Source organism: Vitis vinifera, chromosome 6, assembly GCF_030704535.1.
Source record: "Vitis vinifera cultivar Pinot Noir 40024 chromosome 6, ASM3070453v1".
Lineage (NCBI taxonomy): Eukaryota > Viridiplantae > Streptophyta > Magnoliopsida > Vitales > Vitaceae > Vitis > Vitis vinifera.
This window is the reverse complement of record NC_081810.1, coordinates 18272561-18298999: the sequence shown is the minus strand read 5'-3', so window position 1 is coordinate 18298999 and position 26439 is coordinate 18272561. Positions and strand designations below refer to the sequence as shown.

Below are 26439 nucleotides of genomic sequence, written 5' to 3'. Positions count from 1 at the left end.
ATTTTTAGAGGGAGTCTGGATCCATAGTGCAACTTTAGAGACACTCTGCGGATTACCCTTCTCTTAGGGATTTTAGAGCCATTTTTGTTCATTTGTTGGTTTGAGCAAGTTTGTGTTCTACTTGTGTACCTTTGAGGGTCTTTCTTTTTCTTTGGTAGAGTTCACTTCATTTTACTCACTTTTCACACTTTCTTTTCACTCCGGTGTTCATATTTCTTGCACTCGTGAACTCTACTGAAGAGGGGCATATTTGTAGACCCCTAGAGAGAGGGAAATGACTTTTTTTGTTTTTTTCCTACCACCCCGAGAATGCGCTGTTCTGGGGCGGCAAGATGGGACTAGAACTAAAAAAACAGGGCATAAGGCAGTGAGCTAAGACTGTTACTACAGCTACCACTACTCCTATGAGAGATGTGAGATATTTGGAAGGAAAGAGGACCATCTGGAAGTGAGAAGGAAATGAAGGGATCAAGCAAAAAATAAGTTGAAATGGACGAAGGGATCATTCTTAGGTATGACGTTCTATATTCCCTATTTTTCCTTATCATCTGATAGCTCCATTTCTTTTTTCTTTCTTTTTTTTTTTTGTTATTACTAGTTACTGTTCATTTGGTTTGGATGCGGGTAGTTGGTCTTCTATATATCTCAAGCTGAAGTCTGAGTTATCAAGGGGTTTTGATACTGTTGGTTCATGTTTTATGCATGAAACCCCATTTGTGTGTCACTTGGTTTTCATTGAATATTTTGATGGAAGTTTTGGTCACTGTTAGTTTTATCCTTTGAACTATTCTGATGTCCCACCAATGTCCATTCATGCAAATACTCTCCCATACCCATAGCCCACGCGGAACCATACCCATCATACCCTTTTCCCTCACTACCACATTTCCATCCCCCATTCAAACCCACCGGTTTTCCACCCTTCATGTTCACCACCCCTCATACCCAACACATCACCACCCGTTTCTCTCACTATATCCCACTACTCATCTCACTAATCATATCCCATATCTTCCAATACCCATTAACATGTCCACCATCCATTTCCATTCTCATACCTCATCAAAACTCGCCATCACACCCCTCACCATATCCATATTCTCACCACCATACCTTCACCTTTTAATACCCATTTCTTACACCATACATGGCCATCCACCATACTTCCCACGCATTCCCATTTTTCAAATACCCATGAGACCCATTTCTCTCACCCATACTCATTTTCAGCTCATTCCCACCATTTCTCACGTGCATGAAGTCCCATGCATGGGCTACCCATCACACCTAGCTACCTTGCTGCTCATTTCTCATTCATGCAAAAGAACCATGCATGCATGGTCGTCGTCATTTCCTTCACACCCACCGAACCCCTCATACCCATTTTTCTCTCTAAAATTTTCACCCATCACACCTTCCATGCCCGTCATGCCCATTTTCTACTCATGCCCACTGTCATAGCCACCCCATCTCATCACCTTCCACTTCTCTCAGTTTCTTCCATTTTCCCTCTATTATTTGGTTCTTGAGATAATGAATCCTTATATTATATCAGTTCATTCATCTACATTTTCCCCTCAATCAAGCAGAAAGATATGTTCCACTATAGTGTCAGTGCTTGCTATTTTTTTCATTTTGTTTATATCATTTAAATGGGATTTTGAAGGACAAAAGATGCTGCCCTTAGAACATTTCCAACTGATACAAAGCCAATGATGGCCCGTGAAGCGCAGTAAAGGAGAGAGTGGAAGCCTATTTTCCAAATAAATTTTGGTGCTTTTTTGCAACCTGTAGTTGTAGAAGCCCATTCAAGAAAATGCCCCTAGCTTTTTATCATAATTACTATTCACCCATTTTTCCTTTGCTATGTTGTTTTATCATAATTACTATTCACCTACTTTTTTTTTTTGTTTTGTTGTCCTTTTGTCTCGGAATAAACTTGCCTATAGGAAATAAAAAAACAATCTAATAGATTAAATTCTTACTTTTAATAAAATGTTAATAAGTAAATCCAATTTAATAAAAATAATTTCAATTAAAAAGACATTAATATGAAAATAAGGAGAATTATTTTATGTCAAACTCAAAATTCCAATTTTTACATATTTATTTATTTAATCATTATTATTTATTTATTTATTTATTTTTAAATTCCATTATCAAGTAATTCTTTAAGATTCTAATTTCCAAACTTAATTTCCAATTTCAAAAATTCCAATTTTCATATTTATTTATTTATTTATTATTATTTTCATTATTATTATTACTTTATTACTTTATTTATCTATTTAATTTTAAAACTTCTATTTTTAAATAATTCTTCAAAATTTTGATTTCCAAATTTAATTTCCAAAATTTTAATTTTCACATGTATTTATTTAATCATTTTCGTTATTATTATTATTATTATTATTTATTTAAAAAAAATCATCTTTAAATAGTTATTCAAAATTCCGATTTCCAAATTTAATTTCCAAATTCCAAAATTCCAATTTGCACATTTATTTATTTAATCATTATTATTTTTATTACTATTATTATTTTATTTTATTTATTTATTTATTTATTTTTAATTCCAGCTTTAAATAATTCTTTAAAATTCTGATTTCTAAATTTAATTCCCAATTTCCAAAATTCCAATTTTCACATTTATTTATTTAATCATCATTATTTTCATTATTATTATTATTATTTTATTTATTTATTTATTTATTTATTTTTTAAAATTCCATCTTTAAATAATTCTTCAAAATTTCGATTTCCAAATATAATTCCCAATTTTTGAAATTCAAATTTTCCAATTTCCGAATTTAATTTCCAATTTCCAAAATTCCAATTTTCTCATTTATTTAATCATCATTATTTTCATTATTATTATTATTATTATTATTATTTTATTTAAATCATCTTTAAATAATTTTTCAAAATTCCAATTTCTTTCAAATTTAATCTCTAAAATTCCAATTCTTAAATTTAATTCCCAAAACTCTAATTTTCAAATAATTTTCGAGACTCCAATTTCTAAATAAATTTCAAAAATCCAGTTTTCTCTCGAACAGTTTTAATTCCACTTCGATTTTCAAATAATCTTCTATTTCTTTTGATTTTTCATAAATAAGAATTGATTTTTCATAATTCCAAAATAATGAAATTTGTGAGACCAATTCATACAATATAAATTGGGCTTTGGTGGGGACCCTACATATGAGATTTCTCTTCTGATTGTTAATTGTTATGCCTAATGAATATTGTTTGATTTTTGTTCTAATCTTTGACATGCATGACATATATTTTGAATTTTTTTTATTGTGCACTAACTCTGTTTCATGATAGCGCTTTATTACATGCTACCAAGGTACGCTTTCGCTCTCACTTTGTTCATTTATTAATTATCATGACTTGTTTCTAATTTGTGATCACTTTAGTATCCATTGATTTCCTTACCAATTGTCATGTTTGCTTCATCTTATTAGTAGAGATCCGTTTTTAGGGACTTAGAGGGGTGCTACGGTTTTTACCGTACCTTCCCAATAAGTAACCTAACCCCTGAACCCCGATTCGGTTTTTCACAAACCTGCTTTTCCAAATGAGGAGTCACACTTAGGGTTTTTCTTTCTTATTTTGTTTTCCCTTTAAAAAAAATAAAACAAAAATAAATGGCGAATCCAAGTGTTTTTCTAAAAAGCAAATTTTCACCAAATAAATGAAAAAAACAAGTTTTGCCATCGAATGGGAACACATCGAGCGAAAATGCGGGGTCCACACATAGACTCTAAATAAATCCCTAAGGTTGATACAATTAACAATGGAAAGAGGACACTCATGTATGATATATAATTCCATGAGCAAGTTTTTGTCTTAAATGTCTTGATCAAAAGTAAAACCCTCCTATTGCACTTTCCCATCATTCATTCTTTGTTTCTAATCAATATTGTTGCCATTAATCAACATTTTTCATTTTATACACCTTTGTAATGATTACAAATGACATAGTAATGTTCATTTATTGTCATTTTTTATATAATTATTTGATAATAACGACATCAATTTTCACTTTTTTAGGAAAAGAGACTCTACTAGCAATTAAAGTGGTACTTGTAGCTATAATTGCAGTCATTAGAGTTGTTAGGAATAGTGAGGCTACTCCAAACTACGGTAATCACCCTAGAGGGGGGGGAAGGGAATAGGGTGATGGTCTCTTTTTCATAAATTTAAACTATGCAAAAATAAGAGACAATTATATGCAAGTATATAATAAACAAAATAAAGACAATTGCATATAATTGAAAAGAGTTAGGGAAGAGAGAGTGCAAACATGAGAGTTTATAGTGGTTCGGCACTTCCTTGCCTACGTCCACTTTCCTCAACCTCCTAACCGAGTGAGGGTTCCACTATCTTGAAGCTTCAACCAAGCTTCCAATCTCTTTACAATTGGATTATGGTTCCAATTCACCCTCTTGGACTTTTGGCTCCAAGCACCCTTTACATTTCTCAAGAGTTATCTCACTCTTGAACAATCTCTCAAGTGATACCCCTCACTTAAGAAAATTCCTCTCAAAGATATACAAATAATGATATCTCAAAATCCTAGTAATAGAACTTTAGGCTCAAAGATACAAGAAAAACTAGGATTGAATGGTGCACTAAAGATATGCAAGTTATGAAACAATGGTGCACTCAAAAACACTCTTCCAAGGCTCAAATATAATCAAGAATGATTTGGGAAGGTTAAACTCATGAAACAATGAAGTTTAGAGCCTTTTTATAGAAGAAAAAAGCCAAACTAGTCGTTGGGGGTTCGACCGATCGAGTTAGGGGTCGACCGGTTGACTAGCCGTTAGGAAAAGTGACCGTTGGGCCTCAACCGGACCTCAACCAGTTGAAGTTCAACCTTGATCGAGAAGAGAAGGCCACTGGGGGAGAGAGAAACTTTTTAGCCTCCCTCAACCGGTCCTCGACCGGACGAGCACAACCGGTTGAATCGGTTGAGCCATTTTTTTGGCTCAACACTCAAACTTTTTCAACTTAAAACCTTTTAACACAAGTTTGAAAATCATTTAACACAAGGTTTTAGTTGAAAACATGAAATCATTCAATTCTTAAGATATTTAAAACAATATTACTCTTGGATGATTTTGGTGCATAAATAAAGAATGAAATGCATGAAAGTCCTAGTGCACCAACAACCTTACAAAGAGATCTTAAGAAGCTTTGATCTTGAAAAAACTCTTGTCTTTGAGGTGGTCTTCTTCTTCATGATTTCTCCTTGGCTTGATTTGTCTTTGGATTGCTACTTTGGAAGTCGTCTTGTCTAATCACACTTGAAATATGATCATTAGTTCTAAACCTTGTTTTGTTATCATCAAAATCAAGATTAACCAAACCTTGGTTTCACAGGAGTTAACGGAGAACAATCACTCTGGTGGAGGAACATTTTAAGCTTTTTTGGGTACTTAATTAAATAAGACAAATAAATTTAAATTAAGTAATCCATGTTATAAATGCAGTTGTAAATGACTACCATATAAACTAAGGAATTAAAGTTTAAAATTAAAAAGTTCATTATGAACTTCCATTTACTCATCTTACAAATGAGTGATGGAAGTCATTTGTGTGAAGTCTATTATAAAGGGCTTCTTCTACCTTGTATAAGTGATATCCCGAGAATTTTCTTATACAACTTATAAAAAGTTCATTATGAACTTCCTTTTTTTCATTATCTCATTCTTTCCTCTCAATTCCCTTTTACAACTTATACTTCATTAATTTGTTTTTCGTTTTATAACAATCTAAAAATATTCAGTCTTTTAATCACTTTTTGTCTAGAATTCAATAATTAATATGATGCATTCAATGATTCACTAATAGGAGCGTAATTTTAGGGTGGCCAACTTTTAAGGGAATTTTGACAAAAATATCTTTTAAAAAAATAAAAAATAAATTATGACAGTTTTGAAACTATTATTGAATCTATGACACTTTTTATCTCATCAATTGAAAGTTATCACTTTAAAAGATAATTTCAAATTGGATTTCCTTAAGTTTAGATTTGGAAATATTTTTTGAATTACCATAATTTTTATAAAAATATTTTTTAAATTTATTGTTTTTTTTTTTAAAAAAAAAAAAATTCCCAACTTCCAAGCTAGCCAAAGGAGAGGGGATTTAAGTAAGACTAAGATGTACCCACTCTTATATCTAGGGCCTAGAAGCTTGGCTTGTGGGCATTGGATTGAGCCTCAAGCACAACCTTTGGCTCGTATATTTTATTTTATTTTAAACTTAAATTTTATTTAATAAATTTTAAAATTAAATTATAATTTATAGCTATAAAAACTCATAATTTAAAATTAATTATTATGTGGAAAATTTTAATTTATTATTATATTTTGTATATAAATCTATAATTTTTAAATTTATAAAATATATTAGTTTCAATCTTCTTAATTAAAATTTATAATTTATAAGTTATGTAAATTATAAGAAAAACTAAAAATGGATCAAATATAAGTCAAGACGAACAAAAACTGTATAGTTAATACTTTTGCATTGAATAGACATACATCAATGGAGTTTAAAGTTAATTTGCTCTTCATCCAAGACTAACTCAAGTCCCAAGTATTTCAATCTGACAAGGGCTGGGTGAAAAGACGAAAGATTTCTTTGTAAACTCTTTATATTTATATTTATATTTTATCTTTTCTTTTGTGTTGTGTATTAAAGATCTTTGTAAGAATCATTGTAAGTAAATTTTTATTACAACTGAAATATACAAGTTTATCTATTATTTATTTTGTTGGGTCCAAAATTATTTATTTTGTTTCGTGGTTAGTTTAAAATTATTAAGCTAGTTTTAATTATTAAGTTTTGTTTTGATCTCATAAAATATTTAATAGATTTTAAAATTAAATTATAATTTATAGTTACAAAAAGTCATAATTTATAATAAATTATTATATTGGAATCTATAATTTATAATCATATTTTTTAATCTAAATCTATAATTTTTAAATTTAAAAAATATATAATTTAATTTCTTGGTTTCGATGTTCTTAATTGAAACTTATAATTTCTAAGGTGCCTAAACTATAAGAAACACTAAAAAAAAAATGACGATAAAATATAAGTCAAGACAATTACACGCAAAGTTAATATTTTACTTTTTGTTTATCAAAATATAACATAAATATTAAAATCTAAGGCAAAGTAGAATTATAATAACTTTGATCATATGAAATGCCTCATTAATTTTATTAATAATTAAAATTAAAAGTATTTAAAGCCATAAAACTTTGTTAATTTATCATCTATTAAATAAAATCATTAAATTACATTTATTAAATTAAATTACACATCAAAACTATAGGATGCTCACCTCTGTCTAACATGACTCTTGTTTTGTGCAGTGTCGTAAATCTTTGTTCGTGTATTTAAGGATATGGTGGATAAAAACTGCCAAGGCACCATTTATTAATAATTAAAATTAAAAGTGTTTTAAGCCATAAAACTTTGTTAATTTATCATCTCTTAAATAAAATCATTAAATTACATTTATTAAATTACACATTAAAACTATGGGATGCTCACCTCCGTCTAACATGACTCTTGTTTTGTGCATATCTTTGTTCTTGCATTTAAGAATATGGATGGATAAAAACTACCGAGACACCATTCATTACCGCCTGTCAAGCACTAAATATGAAGAAACATTAAGTACATTGAATGTCACAAATTGTTACTAAGCATAAACGCTAGACTTTAAGGTTCAAAAACCATTATGAACCAACCAATTATTGGCATAAAGACAATTAAGACACAATCAAAGCACATAAGGAATCTTGGTAATGATAAATATCCATCAATCATTAGAACTAAGCTTATGAGCCAACCAATTATTGACATAAGACAATTAAGGCACAATCAAAACACAGAAGGAATGTTATTGTTGGGCAAGGAGGATAAATATTATCGATTATCAGAACTAAGGTATGCAATTAAACCCTGACCTTTTGCACCAAATCTCCTCTGCCTAACGGAGGGTTGTTTTTGAAAAAACCATCCAAACACTTCTTATTGCAAGTGTATTTGTTATCCATGCTAAAAGAAGGTTAGCCGAATACAAACATTATTGGTCATGCACCAACAAAAACCACTTGTAAGAATTAAAAAAAAAAGCAAAAACAAACAAACAAACAAAAACCTACGTTATTGTTCTTAAATAAACAACGGAAATGGCTGGAACCAAGCAAACAGCCCATAAATGACTTCTTTTACACGGTAGATTGTCGCATACAGAGGCAGCCCATTCAAGATGAGTACTGGGCTCAAATTGGGCTTTTAGTCCAGTCCAGCTCTTCCTAATTTCAGGCCCATAATGATGTCTCAATGTCCAATCTTGTAAATTCATCATGTCACAAATAATAAACCCACCTTAAACCCTACTCTTCATTTCATCACGCTTCACGCCCAAAAGCAAAATAAGAAGGCTCTAGATTTGGCATTTCTCTCCCATGGCAAAGCGTCTGATCCCAACTCTGAACCGCATTTTGGTTGAGAAAATTGTTCCTCCATCCAAAACCAATGCTGGAATCTTGCTTCCTGAGAAAACCGCCCAGGTGATTTCAATTCCCATTTGTTCCTTTTTTGTTTGGTTGCTGAGAAACTAAATGTAAATCAAACAAATTGACATTTAGTTGTGCGGGACTCAGAAATCTGAGCACCCTGCCGAACTGAACTTGGATATCATTTTGTATCTCAGTCGAGGATCTGGGCTTGGTGGGTTTTCAATTTTTATGAACCCAAATCAACAAAGTTCGATTTTTTTTTTTGTCTTATTTTCTTTTCCATCAGTTATGTACCGAACAGAGTGAAAGTTCCTACTGATTTTTCTCATTACAATCTGAGTGGAATGTTTCCTATGGGGATTCGCCCTTTTGTATCGTGTTTTTTCTTAGATAAATCGGTTCTTGGTTGCTGTTAGGAAAAGAAAAGAGAAGAAATAGGAAGTTCGAGCCTCAGGCTTTATGTTATTTTAGTTATTTTATTTTATTGTTCTTCCTTTCCCCAGCACCAAATGGGGCATAAATGAACATCGTGGCTTCTCTGTCCCGTCCGTAACTGTTTATTGTTTGACTCAACTTGATACTGTTGTCTGCTTGTGGGTATATAGACTGATTGGAATATCTCATCAGGGCTTTGATCATTTTCGTTTATTGTGCCTTTTTTTGTTAATCTAAAAGAAAGTAGCATGACCTCTCTATCTCTTACAGATTTCTTTCGGTGATTGTTAGGTGAAGATGACTCTTTTATTGCTTGTCAATACGGGTTTTGTTTTGATTGGAGTACTTTATATTGGGTTATAATCATTTTCTGTCCTTTCAGTGATTTGCTGGTATATGTCATGTGGGTAATCTACCTTGACTCACATTCATAAAAGAACCATCTTAGCTTCACCATAGCTTATTATTTGAGTCATTTTGCAACCCCCTTTTTACACCACCTGTTTTGTTGCCATTAAAAAAAATGGAGGAAAAAAGAAAGAAAATTTAACAATGAGAAGCCAAAGTTAAGATTCTTGTTTCTTCTCTTTTGCAGCATTTTCTTAGTTTCTAAATGAAGCATCAATTCATTTTTCACCCATAGTTGTGAAAGGCATGCTTAAAGCACTTCTAGGCTCAAGGCACAACCACTCCCAAGTTATAGGGCCTTGTGTGCCTAGGGTGCCTTGTTGGAGAAGTGCACCTAGTCTACTCCTTTTTAAAACACTTTTATTCTTGAAAGTTTTTACTATATATTTTAATTTATATAATTTTATTACTTTTTTGTTGAATGCTTCTTTTAAATATTTAGAATCTTAAATTTTTTGTTGATTGGATTGGATTTTATATTATATTTTATAAAATTGACATGCATCATAAGTAGCATTTCACTTCACATCTTGTGTTGCGCCTTAGGTGCACCTTGCATCTTTTAAAACTATGTTTTTGCCTTTGTATTGTTTTTCAATTTTGGTACTTTTCAGTTAGAAGTTGGAGCATTGAACCAGAATTCTGCGGTTCTACCATTTGCTGTTTTTGGTAAACCAAGGATTAAAATATTGGAAATTATAGAAATATTGGTAGTTAGATTTTATAAAAATATCGGACAGAGATTTGGACAAAAAATATTTGGTTAAACCAAAATTTATGAAACTTACATAAATATTAAAAAAAAAAAACTCCAAAAAAAGGGTAAAACAAATAATAATACACATTGAAGTTGGTTTGATGAAGAAAATGATATATGCATATTAAAATATATGTTTAACAATAATATATAGAACTTGAAAATATATTTTATACTAAAATAATAAACCATATGAAAAAATGATGATATAATTGCAATTGTATTTTAGTAAAAATATTTATAATTATATTATAAATTTATATTTATTTTAAATTTAATTATTTTTACATTTTATTTTTTAATAATTGATAATGAGTTAAATGAAATTTGAAAAATGATGAAAAAATCGAAAATAGGAAAAAAATTAGTGAAAAATGATGAAAAACTGTTGGACAAAATTTCTCCACTGATTTCGTGTCAGAGCTGCCAAATGCACGATATATGGTTGGAATATCTCTGATATTTCCCGGTTTTTAATCATTAGGTAGAAGATCTGATATGTTTGACCACTTTGGTCAATGATTCTTTTTGGCATTTCCCTATTAGGCATATTCTATTCTGCATTGTGTTCTTTCTTGCCAGTTCCCTCATCATGTGGTAAGCTTGCTCCCAGACTACAGCTTTGAAAATTTTTCATTTATGTGTTTCTGTCTAAATATCGGGGTTAGATCATCCATCTGTTTCTTTTCCTTGTCAACTTTTCTTATTTAATTATCATTTATTTTCTAAATTACGAATTTAAATAAGTAATTGTTTACTTTTATTAATTTTTGGTTTGAAATGGTTGGGTGCTTAATGATTCAGCTTAACTCTGGAAAAGTGGTTGCGGTGGGTCCTGGAGCCCGTGACAGAGATGGAAAGCTTATTCCACTTAGTGTAAGGGAAGGAGACACTGTTCTTTTGCCTGAATATGGAGGAAATCAAGTGAAGCTTGGTGATAAAGAGTGCGTGTAGCTTCCTATTCTTCTATCTTTAACTTGGTTTTTAAGTTTCTGAATAGCAGTAAAGTCTATTTAACATGAGAATTACCAGTCAAATGACATATATTTATTCACATTTTGATTGGGCTGCTCATGTTGTTGATTTGCAGATTTTTTTTACATTATTCATCTGCTATTGTTGTTTGGTTCTAGCGACGTGATTTCTATTGTCTACTTTTGAATTTGTGATGGGGAAACTTGGTGGAATACTTCATTGTGATTAATGCCTGTGGAGGAAATGAATCCAAAGTGTTAATTTCACTGCACAGGAAGGACTAAAGGTGGTGCTTGGATAATATATTAAACAGTGCTTTAAAAGGCTATTTTAAATTAAGGTTTAGATGCTGATTTTTTAAATGTAAAATTAATATATCAAAATTAAGGTTTAAAACTATAGAAAATGCAGAAGTCAATTTGCAAATCTCTAAACTAAAAGTAGGTGACCTCTGCTGACAAAATGCAAGAGAAAAAGCTGCAGACTTCCAACTTCTTTCGCAGATTGATTATATGTGGAGGTTCTTTGGGAATTGTAGGTAATTAGTTAAGAATCTTAAGATAGGGGGTGGTACTGACTTATTATGGCTTCATTTGATATTAGGGAGAAGAAGATCATGAGATTGTCACACAGAATATGAATAGATGAAAATTTCTTCCTTTATTTTGTGGGAGGCCACTTTTTGAGAAGATGACCATGTCCCAATGACCTCTCTCTATATATATATGGCAGGGTGGGGGTTTTAAGGAAGAGATGACATCTCTGTCACTGGAGGTACATTCTTTATGTTACTAATAATAAAATGCACTAATGCGCCTGTTGAAATTAGAAATTATAGATACTGATCTTGCCGATCAAGTCCAAGCAATTTTATAGTGTGCTTACTGAGACAAATAGAACCAGGCCATTTTGGAGAGCTTGATGGGGTATCTGGTTTAAATGCTTCAACCTCCATTTGCTCATTTCCCCTTAACACTCTAAATTGAGCCATTAGAAATCATTCCAGTGGTAGCCTTTCCTTTTCAGTTTTGCTATCAAAGCACCCTTTAGCAGTTAGTATTTTGCAGGTGCTTTCTTGTTATTTTGCATTAAGTTTTGTTGTTTGTAGCTCATGCCATGTAAGACTGATGGGTTTATGAATATTCTGTTACTGACACTGCTTCCTTCTGTTTGTGTGTATTGTTGCAGGTATCATCTATTTAGAGATGATGATATATTGGGAACTCTTCATGACTGATGTATGTTGTGGCTCTCCGATCAGGATAAAGAAAGAGATCCTATTCTATATGAATGAGATAGCTCTAGGCATGCAAAAGACTTAGATTATGGGGTTGTTCTGATTGACTACTGTTGTATTGCTATAAAAGATTTGGATTGAATGTCTCATTGTTTTTCTATCCTTGAGGGAACAAGACCAGGAATTTAAAGTGTCTTGCATAATGGAAAATTTTGCAGGCTGGGGATTTATCCTTTCTTTTAACATAATAATATTTTGCATAATGGAAAATTTTTGCAGCTTGGATTTTCTTTAACTAGGAGAGCGAGCAAGAAGGCATCCTTGTTATCATTATCATTGCTATTTTCACTTTGGCTGGGAAGAATATGGGGGAAAATTGTGTTAGATCTTACAAATGTTTGGGTTGGATTGTTGCAGTATTTGAACATGTTGGCTTCTTTTCTTCTTAAACTAGAGGGAGCAAATTATGAAAATGTTGTGGGAGAGATCAAACAAATCCATCACAGTTGATTTGTCCAAACCAGAAAAACCAAAATATTTGGCTCCCTCACAGGTAAGGAAGCATAATAGGGTTTGAGCCGCACCCACAGGCATGATTTAGAGATGAGAAGTTGGTCATGTAACTGCCTATGTAATGTGACTGGCCTCATTTTTTGGGTATTGAAATTTGCACTGCATTTTCAGTCCATATTATTATATCCATCCAGTATAGGAGAAGTCTAGATCTTATTGTGTTCTATCCAATTTTCAAATTTTTGGGTGAACTATAACAGATTGTCATCTATCAGAAGCCTTGGCACAAGACTTGAGTTCAAATTCCCTTCAATCTTGTTTGGTTATTAGGTCAAAAAAACTTGGATAAACACCAAAATTGTCGGCCGATCTCTTTATTTCTCCATATTCAAATGCCTTTCATCATTCTTGCTGCTACTAGATCTGACCCTACATCCCCTTATGTTGTGTCCCTTGCTAAAAACCACTTGAGTTTAGCCACCCCCATATTGGTGCATGCATGGCAGAAAATTCCTTAATTCAAATATTCACCAAACTACCCACATCTGTGATCTTGTGTAAATCATAAAAGAAACCTCCAAGTTCTATCTGCCTCAAGCTTGTACTGTTGCTCATTCCCATCATCATTCAGCCATCAACTAAAGGGGTGTCACCCTTGAATGACCCTTTTTCTTATAGGTAAGCCACGAGTGGTTGGCCCATGTCTCTTCCACAACACTTGCTCATCAATCAAGACCTCTTGGATGGGGTCTTTGCACAAAATGGAAGCCACCCACATAAATATTCTTTTTTGACAAAATATATACTCATCATCCAACTAACATGTATCTTGAATGCCTGAAATTTAATAGCATGAAAAGATAAAATACAGATTCATTTCCAAGTACCACAAAGACCCTGAGAAAAACATCCAAAGGCACCTTTTAAAAGCATCAAGTTCAACGATCATTGCCCTTAAAATTTAATTACCTTGCCTGTATTTCAAAGTAACCTATAAGTATTAAGTACACAATGCTATAACACAAACAAGAAAATCCAGAAAACATGGAAAGGGTCTATTCTTTTGAACTTCTCGATGAGTTTACAAAGTTCCGAGCAGCTTCTAGGCTCAGTTCTTCATACACCTGGAAATAAACAAAATCAGAGATTACCACTACACATCAATAAAAGGAAAACAGATCTTCTTATACAATTTGCAGGTAAGAAGCATACAAGTTTCCTATGGACTTGTTGAAAAGCCTTGCAGAATCTCTCCGCCTCCACCGGCCCCACCTATAATAGATACAAGCACCGATAGTTAGTTTTCCCTTGTTTTATTTTTATGTGTTATTTTTTATTTTGTTGTACTCTCAAACAGAAGTAATTTCAGGAATTTTTAACAACCATTTTAACCCAAATCACAAATTCCAACAAAAAATGTAGACCATTATTCCCTTCATTTTCCAAATATGCAAACGATTCCTCAATTCAAAAAATGACTACAATGAAACATCATTTGAGATCCATGCCATGTTCATTCTTCAGAATAAAGTGATAGGACTTTTTCATTTGAGATTGCGGTAAGGTGATCATAGTCAGGCCAGTTAGGAATGGAACATACTGAATTGAAAAAATCCATGTACCCACTAACTCATTGGTAAAAGAAACATTAATGGAAAGGTTTAATATGGGAAAGGAAGTCATGCAATGGCCTAGACCCTATAAGTCGCGTACATAATGATCTGCATGCAAGTAGTCACAGCTTAATGAGAATAGATGGTTCACATTGTAGATTATATTCTAATCAATGCTCTACCCTAAGAAGTGGATGCCATCAAAGGAAAAAGGGAGGGAAGAAAGAGGAACTGACTCTAAAGCATAAAAGTCCATATAAATTCTATAGAAAAATCAGAAACTTCTTTCAAGTAAAAAGTGAAACATAGAGAAGAGAAATACCAAAAAAGGAACAAGCCTCTTTTAGAAGATGGAGCATTTAATAGGATGTAGGAAAAAAAACAATACAACACATGATTTTTAGAATATAAATAATAATGCAAAGAAGTATTAATTTATATTTTTGATAGGCCAAAGTAGTATTAATACTACAAACTTCTATTAATAAAGAACAAATGTAGTACAATATCAACTAATAAACATGTTGATGTGTAGTTTTATCATAATTTTTTATAATGACACCTACCTATCAAAAAATATTTTTATAACTACACCTTTGTTTGCTTTACTGAATCAATCCTCTGATGATAAAAATAATCAATACCCAACAACAAAAATAGTGAAATCTCTTCACAAAAAGGAATTTCCGAGCAGCCAAATCAATTTCTTTGCTCTTCAAATTTCACCCTTCATCCCCATGGAAAAAGCAATTTGTGGTAAAACCACCTATCTCTGTAATCCTAAAGTAACAACCATACAGCATAATATTGCTCTTCAACAAAAAGATCTTTCATTCCCTAGTAAAGTCAACGAAATATAATAGATGGAAGAACTCAACCTGAAATTCCAAGCAATAGCTAAAAAAAATTGTGCAGGTTATACATAGAATAATATGACACTGACATTATCGCTTGTAAGTTTGACTTTGATAAAGATTAAATAAAAATTATATGAAATGCTTAAGTCTAGAGCCAAAGGTTCAACTGTTCAAGTGGACTTTGTTTGTGGAGAGGTAGAATTCATTGTTCAAGCAGGCATCAAAATTATTAGGCATGTTCATGTTTTATGATTCCCATTCTACAACATGATATTTTTAGCACTTATTAAAATGTGAGGAACGGACCCACAGTTCAAGAATTAATTTTGTAGAAGATTTGTTAAAATAAACATGAAAAAGATAATAGGCATTATGAAAAGTGAAAACTGTCCAAAATTGTACAGAAACGTGGAAAATAGATGAAGAATGTAAGGGATCATTAAAAAAGACTTATTTAAATGCAAACAAAATGCACAATAGAAATAAATAGCATACAGAAACCGCATGGATAATTAGTGCAAGCAAATGTGAATGAAACTTAAGAAGTTTCATTAATCAATTTTTATTGTAGGGATATGCATACTTGTCAAATGATCTACCAAAAAAAGTAGCAATTTCTCATTTTCTATGTATCATTGACCCTGAGCAACACCATAAATTTTTAATATGAATTGAAATAAACAGAAAAATATATGCAACCATATCAATACTTGGAAACTCAAATAAAGAACAAGCATTCATTAACATGACAAAGGAGATTCAAAATTACAGTTTCTAATTAATCATATTCATGAGTAAGGGTTGTGAAAAGCAGGAATCATTTATAAAACACATACTCTCATTTTTTTTTATAACAAAATATATGTATTAGTAAAAAGCACTTCGTAAAAAGCGCACCAAAGTCCACAAGGACACAAAGGACGTCATACAACCAACAAATATACTTCCAAAGTATGATAATTTATTGAGGTGTGCCCCAATAGTATAGTTCTGTTCGGTTAAGCCTTTAGCTCCCAGGCTCAAAGTCTAGAAGTACTATTAAAAAAAGGTTATGAGTTTCCAATTGTCCACATTGAAAAACTAGAAGAGAAAAAAGGAAAAAAGAAAAGGAGTTTCACAAGTTCAACTACGCACAAGTATTATACACTTTATCAATTATATCAGGATGTGCTAGTAAACCAATGAAGTTTCAAAATTCAAAGTTAATAAAATCTCGCCTTTCATGCAATGTGCCTTTTTCTTGTTAAAAGAAACTATTGTGATTGGGTTTCTTATAATGTAAAGAATGTATATAAATGGCATCGGATTCCAAGCAATACATAGTGAAATAGTCTTTAAATGCTTTTTATTAATGTTGAATTACCTTGCAAACAAACATAATAAAAGAGTACATTTCAAATACATCTTTAGAAATAAAAGAAGTCAAAGATTGATTGTTATTATGAATAAGCAACAACTGTCAATTTTGAAGATGTATCACCCATCAAATGTTTTGTATGTTTTCCAAAAGATACAATTAATTTGCACATCGACAGTGCATAAAGTTTTATATGCAGAACATATCATATATCTTGTACCAAATGAAATAAAAGCACATGACAACAATGATTCAGTGTGACTAAAGGTTAAAGACATGTTTAATGCAAAGAGAGAGAGAGAAAGAGAGAGAGAGAGAAAAGAAAAAAAAAAGAGAAAAAAGAAAAATCATAAACCAATTTTATAAGTATAAGCACTATAAGTTAGAATGTACTTGAACTGCCAAAACACAAAAAGTGGGAGACCAATCCCTTTCCTGTCATATGAATTTTTCTTGGACTTGACTTCAAAATACATCATCTTTCAAACTCACATCACATTAAAATTTTGAAAGGAAAAAAAAGGAATGTAGTATGTTTGATTTCTCCATTAGAAACACACAAGCACAGAAACACTCAGACACATGTGCACACACACAGAGGGGGTTATATTCCCAGCAGTAAAGTGATAGGTAGCATGAACTTAAGATTTATGACATAATATTGCAATTTTCTGCACTTTTCAGTCCAACACATGAACTCATGACTTATGACATAATATGGCATGAACTTAACATTTTTCAACACGTGCATGCACACATACATGGGAGGAGATTCTCTTCCCAGCAGTAAAGTAACAGATAGCATGAACTTAAGACTTATAACATAATATGGCATTTTTCTGTATTTCTCAGCCAATATATCAATGAAAAAAATAGTTTCCCATTCTCTTTTTCGGTCAAGAGCAGCATATGCACAGGTTTGTTTTTTATTTTATTGATTTATTTTTCATGTAGGTTGCACTCAAGAAGGGAGTTGAAATAGGAGAACTGAAATGTAACTCTTTGATCATAGAGTTCCATTTTTCCACGGGATTTGAGTTTGTCTCTAGAAAGAAACAAACATTTGAAGACTAAGGTCAAAGCATTTCAAATAGGGAATGGATCACGGTGGTATTTAAATCATACAAGAAACAAATTTACAGATGGTGATATCCAGAGCTTAATGATTACTACATAAAGCATAGCCAATTTTGATAAGACCCTTGTACTTCCCAAATTCCATCTAGAACACACAAGAAAATATAGCATCAAACAATCATTACTAGATAGGATATTGGATTTCATCAACAGTGAGTTAGAGAAATTTGAGTTTCACTATGACAGGCAATTTACATTATAAGGTAATATTAAAAAATTTCATTCTTCCCCAAAACCTTGATATCTCAGAAGATAAGGGAGATGCTCTTGTCAAGTACAATAATTAGGCACCTTAACCCCCCTTAGAAACCTAATGGCCATATATAACCTAATCTTTACGATACGAGGGTAACACTGAAATGTTTGAAGCTTAAACACAAACTAAGGTACATGCATCCCACCCAACCTTGATATTCTTAGAATATATATAGAAATTCAAGTAGAGAATAAGCACAGTGGATTATCCAATAAAATGAAGCAATTCAATGTCTTTTTCATATATTTCAAGTCGAAAAATCCATCCAAAGATGGAGCCTACACAAATAATGGAGTGATCAAGAAATTCAATAGGGAAAGAAAAATTGAAAGATAGTATGCCATGGAAATTCAAAATAATGCTACATGAATAACAATGTGAGTTGTTGTATGTTAATGTACAACATACTTCAGTGATTTTTGCTTAATGGCACATCCAAGCACATCATAAAAGTTTTAAAGAACAACAAAAATGAGGCATAGCATAAACATAGCCTATCAAAAGAAAGCCCTTATGCAATAATGTGTATTTGCTATCTTAATCATGACCATAGAATTGAATGTTGTAAGTGGTTCAAAGTACACTAAATATAATGAAAAACACACCTTCCTCTCTGCAACCACCTTTAGTTTCTCCCAAAATGCATCTGCAAAACACACCCACATAAATAAAGATTAATTTAATTTGTATGCCAGCTGAACTATGAGCTAAAAATAGGCCTGCAGCAAAGTTCAATAAGCCCCTTAGCAATCTCCATTTTTTTTTTCTCTACTGATTTTCACATAGGCTTTCAAGTGCAAGAAAAATTATTAATAGAAACTCAGTCCTTGAGGCCTGGCTCAAGTGATAAAGGGTTGGGATGGGTTTGTAGGAGGTTCCAAGTTCAAGTCCTGATGGAGGACAAAAATAAATAAATAAACTGAGAAAAAAAAACTTTAGATGCAACTGTTGAAGCTCCAAAAGAAAATCAAGGAAAATATATTTTTATAATAATAGGGGAACTAAAATTAGAGTAAGATCCCAAGAGTCAATTGGTAACATTTTAACCATAGCTATAAAGCTCAGAAAAAGCAGTTGGATCCAACAAACTTTTAGAACAGAAGAAACCTCCATACAATCTGTTGAACGTGCTTAAGCCTCTAAAACATCATTGATGCATATCATTTTATAGAAAAATGGGTTAAACTCTGCTTCTACATGCAATAAGTAAGAAATTTTCTATTACATCCAATAACTACCAAATATAAAGAACTATGTTGTATGAACAATTAATGACTGGCTAGCTTTCAATGAGCTGGAAACCAAGCAGTTGATTTTATAGTGCTGAGGATCTGTGGAATTTGCAAAATTGAAAAAACAAAGAACAAAAATGTCATCTAAGTGTGACATTTTTGAGATTTAAAAGCCTCAAGCACTAAGCATCTTCTGAAATTAGTGTTCCATTAAGTCAACACTTTTCCTATTGAATTGTGTTCATTTGTGCAAAATACCAAACATAACAAATGGGCAGACACTGGTTTATTATTATTATTATTATTATTATTATTTTGGTATTTTTAGCACTTTACAAGCTATTAGGTAGGCTCCAATAGACTACCCAAATCAAATAATTAATTTCCAACCAAAATGGATTCTGAAATCTCACAATATCAAGTTATCAACTTGAAAAATAGATCATGTTTAGCCAATAGATAAATTATACAAATGAACTTCATGAGTGGATGGCATACCATGTAAGTTAATTCCTTGAATCTCAATTTCCCTTCCATTCCCTTCATCCAAAGAATTTTGCCCCTTCAACTGTTGTGATAAGACTGAATGTCAGAACAGTCAACTTCCACATTTCTATTTGCAACAGCCAATCTAGCATCCAATAGATAGAAATCAACAGAAAATCATATAAAACAGTTGCAATGATACCGCCCCATCTTGTGATGACTGGGAAGTTGATTGTCTTGATGATTCCAAGTCCGCCTGAACTTGTGAAAAGTGAGTTGGAAACAAAGTTAGTGCAGATATAAGCTTTCCAAATTTGGACAATATACTTCAAACTAGAACAGTAAGTGGTAAGAGAACTGCACAGATGTGATACCATTGAATTGTATCACGGAAAAGATCCATAGAGATTTTAAGTTTTCCACAATATTTTTAAATCAAAATCAAAATCAAGTGCCAATTTTGAATAATTTAAATATTTTCATATCTCAATTTCCAAAAAAAAAATCAACTCCAACATACAAGTCCAATCCATGATATTGTTAAGTATTTTTATTTTTATCACAACTTGAAACACAATTGATGCAGAAACCAGTCTTAAAATACAAACCTGATGCAACATCACTTTGTTATAGTACTTTTTTTCTTTGTTGGGAAGTTAGAGAGACCCATGATTCTTGGTGACCAAGTATATACATGGCTAAGAATAAGTTCAGAAACTGTTCAAGCATATGTGCCATCAAATTACCCTGTGTCCCTGACCCAGTTACAAATTAAAATAGGGTTTGAATTTAGCTATATCATATATTCTGCAACTCTCCTCCACAATCAACCTTTAATATATGAAAGTTTTTTTTACATTGCCACTTTGCACGTATGGTGGCATCACAGGTTCAGATTCTCCTCTACTAGGCGGTGGCCAAGAAAGCCTTCATCAAGAGATAATCTTAGGTTTTTAATACTCAGAAAACAAGAAATTCTTTGACAATTTTCTCCAACTGACTCATTAGCTTGAACATAGTTTAGACAAAAGTAAGGGCATTTGTGCAACCAACCTCATTGGAAATTCAGTTCCAAGAAACATTATGGCAAGTCTACTCTTTTCTCTTTTAATGAGGCAATGAGTTTGTTTAAATGTTTCTGCTAACGTGGACATGTGTAAGAACTGTGTCCTTTTTTTCCAAAAGAAAAAGGTGTTTTGTGATGTGCAGTCTAGTCTTGTAGAGCTCACAACAAAGCTGTTTTGCATTTCAAACCTATTTATTTCTTTCCTTTTTCCACCCATATCAACTCATCTACTACCATCATTAACCTGAGGTATACCTAGATATGTTTGTGGTTGCATGTGTTTGTGTTTGTATCAAATTCATCAAAAAAAAAAAGGTGTTTGTGTTTGTCTCAATGAAAACTAGACATAGGTAGCTAGCTGGTGTTGCATGTCTAGAAGTAATGAGGAATATAGAGAGAAAGGAGACGGATCCAAGGGGTGTAGAAAACTCAAGGTTGGACCTTATTGATTCCAAGTCCTTTGAGCTTAGAGCTGGACAGGTCGAGGGGTGGAGAGAGGTATAGACAGTGGAAAAAGGCAAAGGTTATCAGAGATGGAAAAGTGAGTAGAGGAGTGTTGGATTGACTTTTGAAGTCCTTGGATTCATGCCATAACTGGAGAGGGGAAAAGCTCTTCAAGAGTGAACTGAAAGACCGTGGCAGAAGGTTTAAGATAGAAATGCATTAAAACAAATCTGGTGTTATCTCTGGGTATCTGTTCTCTTAGAAGACGACAAAAGATATTTCATTATCATTCCAAAGGGTTTTGACCTTCTAGGATGGGATATTTTGGGACATAACTAAGCAGTTAAGAGAGATAACCTTAGATGGTGTTGACGTTTGGGGGAGAAAGCAACTCCAGGTCAGGAAGTTTGGAAAGGTCTTCCCTAGTAAAAACAGGTGTAAGCTATGTAAATGCTGCAAAAAAGCTGCCAAGATCATTTTTGGAGGGTCTCAATCAAGCCCTGCTAGGCAAATAATTATGGAAGTTTTCTTTTGAGCAAGAGAGCTTGTGGAGAAAGATCATTTTTGGAAAATTTGGGGAGATGGAAAAAGGGGGGGGGGGGGGGGGGGGGGGGCCTCTTTTGGGATGAGCCTTGGGAAAGACATTAGAAAAGGGTAGGAAGAGTTCAATGTCAGAATTTCGACCTGAATAGATAGTAGACATACAAGATTTTGGTGGAATAGGTGGGTGAGGGAGTTTAAGTTGAAAGATGTATACTCTACTCTTTTCAAGATAGCATCCCACAAAAATGCTACAGTTGTAGACTTATGGGAAAGAGGAGGTGGCAAAGGGGAGTGATGGGAGGTTCAATTTAGAAGACCCTTTCAAGACTAGGAGATAGAGGAGGTGACCCATTTTTTTGGAGCTACTTCACCCGTTATAAGTGCAAGAGTGAGAGAGACACTTTAATTTGGAAAGATGATACGAGGGGAAGTTTCAATGTCAAGTCGTATTATACTTCCCTAAGGGCTGAGAATAACTTAGTTTTTCCAAGCAAAGAGATATGGGGATCCCGTGCTCCTCTTAGAACATGTTTTTTGCTTGGAAAGCTATTTGAGAAAAGATTTTAACTGTAAATACATTAATGAAGCGGGAATGGAAAATGGCCAATAGATGTAGCCTTTGTAAAGATAGTGAAGAATCAACTGATCACATTTTGATTCATTGTGACAAGACTAGAGAGCTTTGGACCTTTTCGTTAGCAGTATTTGGCTTGGTTTGGGTGTTTTCGACCTCAGTGAGAAATCTACTCATAGAACGGAAATTTAAGGGGCTAAATAAGAAGAGAAGCATTGTTTAGCGCTTGACTTCGATTTGCTTATTTTGATGTATTTGGAAAGATTGCAACTGAAGGACTTTTGAACACGAAGAACTATCAAATCAAAGATTAAAGGATTTCTTCATTCGATTACTTTTAGAATGGTCTCAGGATTCTTTAGAGTTGGAGACCCCCTCTATATTGAATTTCTTAGATGCTCTTTATTGTGGTTAGCCTTACCCTATTTTTTCAGGCTAGCTTTGTTTGATGAATAATTTGGATGTTTTGTGTATACTACCTGTATACGTAGTGCACACCCCCACTTTTTAGGAGCTTCTTAATACATGATTTTGTTGTCTATCCAAAAAAAAATTGTTTCTACTTACCACATTTTGGTAGCCTCTATGAAATCATGTAACAAGTTAAAGATATTTATGCAGTTAATCTTGTCGGAAAATTTGTTTAAGCTCAAATAAACATTCTTGGTGCAAGCCAAAAGCAGTAATACTGTTCAGTAGCAGAAATTTTAAGAAATAATCTCATTTTTTGAAGTGAAAACAGTGGCCACTGTCATTTGGTTAGGTTTCAATCACTAAGTGACTTTTTTTTTTTTTTTTAATTTTTTGAAAACATGGGAAAACAATGTGTAAGTGTCTTCTAAAACTCACTCATTTCTAGAAAATGCTCTCTTATAAATGCCTTCCGGCATATGTTTTATTTCACTTTCATTTCTTATATCCAACAGAAAAGGGTATCATTTTGGCAACCAAACTGAGCCCTATGGTGCTGCCTCCCATACTGCTTCTCTTACAAATTCAGCAGCATTGCATTAATTTTTTTTTTTCAAAATAAATAAAAAACCAAGGACATTTATACATCAATTTTTTTTCAAATAAAAAACAGGGGAAAAAGAACCTTTCAGGCAAATCTAGCTTACCTTCTTTTTATCAAAATCCGCAATTAACATCATCAAAGGAATGCAGAAACATTACTCTATCGGTTTATAGCTGTTATTCGACTATGAATCAATATGGGGTTATTGGCAGAAATGAGAGGAAAGAAAAACTAGCTCGAACGATTACACAAAACCCACCATAAAACCACCACTCTAGCAAAAACCCACCTTCAATTCACAAAACCCATATCAATAAAATTAAATAAATTTCACTTACAGCCCAGAAAATTTAATCTTTTCCATTTATTTTCTCGGGAAAGAAAACAATTTTCCGACAAAACAAACAGCAGAAAAAGCAAAAGAAGCAAATGGGTATTAAAGTAGAATAAAGAGAGAGGGTATTACGTGATAGTCGCGAGATCTGACGATCGGGAAGAGCTCGAGAAGCCGATGAAATTCGTCCTCGTCCATGGCTGCACTCTTCCTCACAGACAAAGTTTTTGCTTTTATTCTGTATTTATTTATTCATGGTCATTTGATTAAGGGAGGAAACCACCTTAAATCCCAAATGTAACCCTCCACTTCTTTTACAACCTATCATTATTTTATGTTATTTAATTAATATAAGGACAACCTAAAAATGGATGTAGATAATATTCCTCGTTAAAAACAATTATAATAATTTAATTAAAATCTTTTTTATATGAAAATTTAAATATTATTACCAAAATTTCAGGAAAAAATAATAGATGTTAATTTTTTTATTTCAAAAAATGAAAACATATAGGGAAACTTGTGTTTTGATGGGGCCATTTGGGAAATATATGGTTTTCGGAACCCAATTTTATAAAATATGATAACCAAATTTTAATATGAAAAGTAAAAATAGGTTGCCCTTTAGGTTTGTGCCAAGATTGCCTTTCAGGTTTTCAATACCGATAAAAAAAAAAGTTACAATGGTGGCGGTGACGATGGACTAAGCTGTGATGGCAATGACCTTGGCACCTCAGAATTTTTCTTTTCCTTCAACTGCTACAGTTATTGTTAAGATGGAGGTGGATAAGAGGCAAATAGGTGTTGAAGGATTGGAATTTGGTGTGGTGAAGACGGATATGGTTTTAGAGTTGGAAGTTGTCGGAATTAGAGATGTGAAGAAACTATGATGGTGGGGTCTGGCCGCGATTGAGGGGAAATCGGTGGTGATTAATGGGACAATGGTCGATGCTCACCCCGTGCAGTGATCGCATGTTGGCTATGCTTCAACTCTCTCTTTTTCAGTTGAAAAACCCAGAAAACAAAAAAGATAACAAAGGAAGAGGAGAAATAAAAAAAATGAGCAAGGAAACCTCTTCAAATTTTGATCGGTGTTGATATGGAGGCTTGGATGTTGTTGTGGAAGAAAAATTCGAAGGTGCCAAGGCCATCGTAGCTCCACATTAGTCCATCGCCGCCGCCACAATTGTAACCTATTTTTTTGATCGGTAATGGAGACTTGGACCCGAAGGGCAATCTTGGCACAAAAAATGGAGTCGGCTCAAAGTACATGAAAGCAATATTGCTTTCCATATTAAAATCTGGTTCTCATATTTTATAAAGTTGGGTTTCGAAAACATATATTTCCTGAATGGCCCCATGAAAACACAAGTTTCCTAAACATATAACACAATCTAAAAAATGATTTAGATCATTTTTCCCTAGGATGATAAAAATTTTCCTCCCCAAAAAATTGATAATTATTTTACCCAAAAATAATATTTAGATAAATATTAATTTCTTTGACTTCTTAAAAAAAATACAAACATGATATATATTTCCTTTTAATACTTATATTGCCTCCCCATAAAACTAATACATTCCTTAACCCATTCATTCTCCCATTCATCCTCTTTTAACACTAATACATTTCGTGACCAATCCATTCATTCATCCTCTCTTGATCCACTCTCTTATTCATTCCCTCTTAGATATCAATTCATTTTTTCATTCATTCCCTCTTAATCCACTCTCTCATTCATCCCCTTTTGACATCAGTTCAACACTAATACATTCCTCCACTTAGCACCAATTCATTTCCCACTTTTGACACTACTTATATGTAAACTCATGTTCTTGTCTTTGTAGTTATACTTACGAACTTCTCAACAGTTGCTATAGTTTTGGTGCAAGATACCTCACTAACACTTGTTAACATTGAATCCATGTTCTTCTCTTCTCTCTCTAGTATTGATTGTTGATCGTCTCCTCTATGATCTCCCTTATGATCTTTTCTCTCCTCACGCTCATCAAACATTAAGTTTCGATGTTATTTTTTTATGGAATGATTTTGTGAGAGGATTGATAATTGTATTTGAATATTTGAGATTGATAGAATAATGTTGTTTTGATGTTATAACATGAAGGTATGAAGATTTTTTTTTTTAAGTTTAGTGTATGTATTTTAATACCATGTTGGAAGAAAAACAGAGATTTTACTTTGATATATTTGAAACCTATGAAAACTCAAACAAATATGTATGAAGTATATGTTTGAATTATGATTGAATTTTCTAAAAACATTTTTTTTTTAATTTTGAATATATGTGACTTCATCATACAATTAACATATTTGATTTTATATGTCAAAATTTTAAGGCACGTTTTTTTTTCTTCATGTTTCTAAAATTTTGAGTTACATAAAAATAATTGTTATTATTAATATTAAATGTCTCCACATATGGTATTCTTATCAAAGCGATAATTTTTTTTTATCCACAAATAATTTTGAGAATACATTATGTTCAAATATTGTTCTAAATAAATTTTGTTATATTTTTACAAATATTATTTTTAGATAGATTTATGGTGTTTCAATTAAAAGTTTTAAGTATAGATAAATTACAAGATGGTTTAAACCATAACGTCCCTCAAAA

The 26439-nt window shown here is 32.4% G+C and overlaps 2 protein-coding genes across 2 annotated transcripts; one reads left to right on the top strand and one right to left on the bottom strand.

Annotated features, from left to right (window-relative positions):
• Window positions 1–8406: 8406 nt before the first annotated feature.
• Window positions 8407–12654, top strand: LOC100254674 (10 kDa chaperonin, mitochondrial). Its single transcript, XM_002264804.5, has 3 exons — window positions 8407–8615; window positions 10969–11108; window positions 12328–12654. Exons 1-3 carry the CDS (start codon window positions 8511–8513, stop codon window positions 12374–12376), a joined length of 294 nt encoding a protein of 97 aa, XP_002264840.1. The 5' UTR covers window positions 8407–8510; the 3' UTR covers window positions 12377–12654.
• Window positions 12655–13810: 1156 nt separating this feature from the next.
• On the bottom strand, window positions 13811–24112 carry LOC100259858 (uncharacterized). The gene is made up of 6 exons (XM_002265772.5): window positions 23936–24112; window positions 20030–20083; window positions 19840–19909; window positions 18715–18755; window positions 14102–14161; window positions 13811–14013 (listed from the first exon to the last, which is right to left on the bottom strand). Exons 1-6 carry the CDS (start codon window positions 23999–24001, stop codon window positions 13945–13947), a joined length of 360 nt encoding a protein of 119 aa, XP_002265808.2. The 5' UTR covers window positions 24002–24112; the 3' UTR covers window positions 13811–13944.
• Window positions 24113–26439: the final 2327 nt, after the last annotated feature.

Coding starts and splice junctions, on each gene's coding strand:
- LOC100254674 (XM_002264804.5), top strand. CDS start 8,511: ATGGCAAAGCGTCTGATCCCAACTCTGAACCGCATTTTGGTTGAGAAA. Junction 8,616..10,968: donor TTCCTGAGAAAACCGCCCAG/GTGATTTCAATT, acceptor TTAATGATTCAG/CTTAACTCTGGAAAAGTGGT. Junction 11,109..12,327: donor GTGAAGCTTGGTGATAAAGA/GTGCGTGTAGCT, acceptor GTATTGTTGCAG/GTATCATCTATTTAGAGATG.
- LOC100259858 (XM_002265772.5), bottom strand. CDS start 24,001: ATGGACGAGGACGAATTTCATCGGCTTCTCGAGCTCTTCCCGATCGTC. Junction 20,084..23,935: donor TCAGATCTCGCGACTATCAC/GTAATACCCTCT, acceptor TCACAAGTTCAG/GCGGACTTGGAATCATCAAG. Junction 19,910..20,029: donor AGTCATCACAAGATGGGGCG/GTATCATTGCAA, acceptor TTATCACAACAG/TTGAAGGGGCAAAATTCTTT.